The 1282-nt window shown below is 41.1% G+C and overlaps 1 protein-coding gene across 1 annotated transcript; it reads right to left on the reverse strand.

Annotated features, from left to right (window-relative positions):
• On the reverse strand, window positions 1-1282 carry LOC136320810 (olfactory receptor 5M10-like). The gene is made up of 2 exons (XM_066253958.1): window positions 1220-1282; window positions 1-958 (listed from the first exon to the last, which is right to left on the reverse strand). Exons 1-2 carry the CDS (start codon window positions 1249-1251, stop codon window positions 1-3), a joined length of 990 nt encoding a protein of 329 aa, XP_066110055.1. The 5' UTR covers window positions 1252-1282.

Below are 1282 nucleotides of genomic sequence, written 5' to 3' on the forward strand. Positions count from 1 at the left end.
CTAAACTGCATTTTTACGGAAGAGATGGCCTTTAATCATTTGCTCCATGGCACGGATCACATGCTTATTCCTTAGACTGTAGATCAGTGGGTTCAGCATTGGGCTCAGAAAAGTATAAAAGACTGCAATTACTTTGGACTCCTCTACAGACCTCTCAGATGGAGTCCTTAAGTACATGCAGAAGAGGGTTCCGTAAAATATAGCGACGGTTGTCAGGTGGGAACCACAGGTAGAGAAGGCTTTGTGCCTACCCTCAGCAGTACGGATCTTCAAGATGGCTATAAGAATGAAAAGGTAGGATAGGAGAATGACAAAGAGAGAGCTTGAGAGAGTAAATCCAGCAACGACAAACATTGCCATCTTTTTGACATAGGTGTCAGAACAGGCCAACATTACAAGAGGAGGATCAGCACAGTAGAAATGATTGATTTCAAGGGAGCCACAGAAGGACAAATGGAAAGTCAGCAGTGTCTGGGAGAGTCCATTAAGGAAGCCAAACATATAAGAGAACATAACTAAAGAAATACAAATGTCCTTGGACATTCTGGTACTGTACTGTAGAGGGCTGCAAATGGCTACATAGCGGTCCAATGCCATAGAAGCAAGGATATAAAACTCAGTGATCACTAGGCCAATGAAGAGAAAGCACTGTGAGAAGCATCCAGCATAGGAGATAGTCTTCTCGTCTGAGAGGAAATTATACAGCAGGTTTGGGGTAATGTTAGAGGAAAAGCAAACGTCTACAAAGGAGAGGTGGCTAAGGAAGAAATACATGGGCGTTTGGAGGCGGGAATTGGTCCTGATCAGTACAATCATGCACAGATTCCCCACCAGCGTGATTAGGTAGATCAGCAGAAAAACGCCAAACAGTATCTTCTCCAGTACAGGGTCATCCGTGAGTCCCAAGAGAATGAATTCTGTCACTCTAGTGTGGTTTGGGAAATACATTTTCTCATCTCTTGAAAAATGAAAGTGACAAAGAAAACAAGAATTTTGTTTGATCCAGATTCTGCTTTTATCCCACCCATTTTCTTGTTTATTCTTTGATCAATTCATCTATGAGGAACTTACTCTTCTCTTTTCAATAACATCAGAATTTCTACATAAATAATTTTCCCCTTGTTTCTCTGTTGCCTCTTTCTCTCTATATCTCAAACTTCCTCTCTCTCTCTTTCAGACACACACACACACACACACACACACACACACAAATACATACCCATTTATAACTGTCTTTTTGGAGAAGTCCATGTTTAGTATTGTTTTTCAAGTTTTGTGAAAG

Source organism: Saccopteryx bilineata, chromosome 1 (assembly GCF_036850765.1).
Source record: "Saccopteryx bilineata isolate mSacBil1 chromosome 1, mSacBil1_pri_phased_curated, whole genome shotgun sequence".
NCBI classification, from domain to species: Eukaryota; Metazoa; Chordata; class Mammalia; order Chiroptera; family Emballonuridae; genus Saccopteryx; species Saccopteryx bilineata.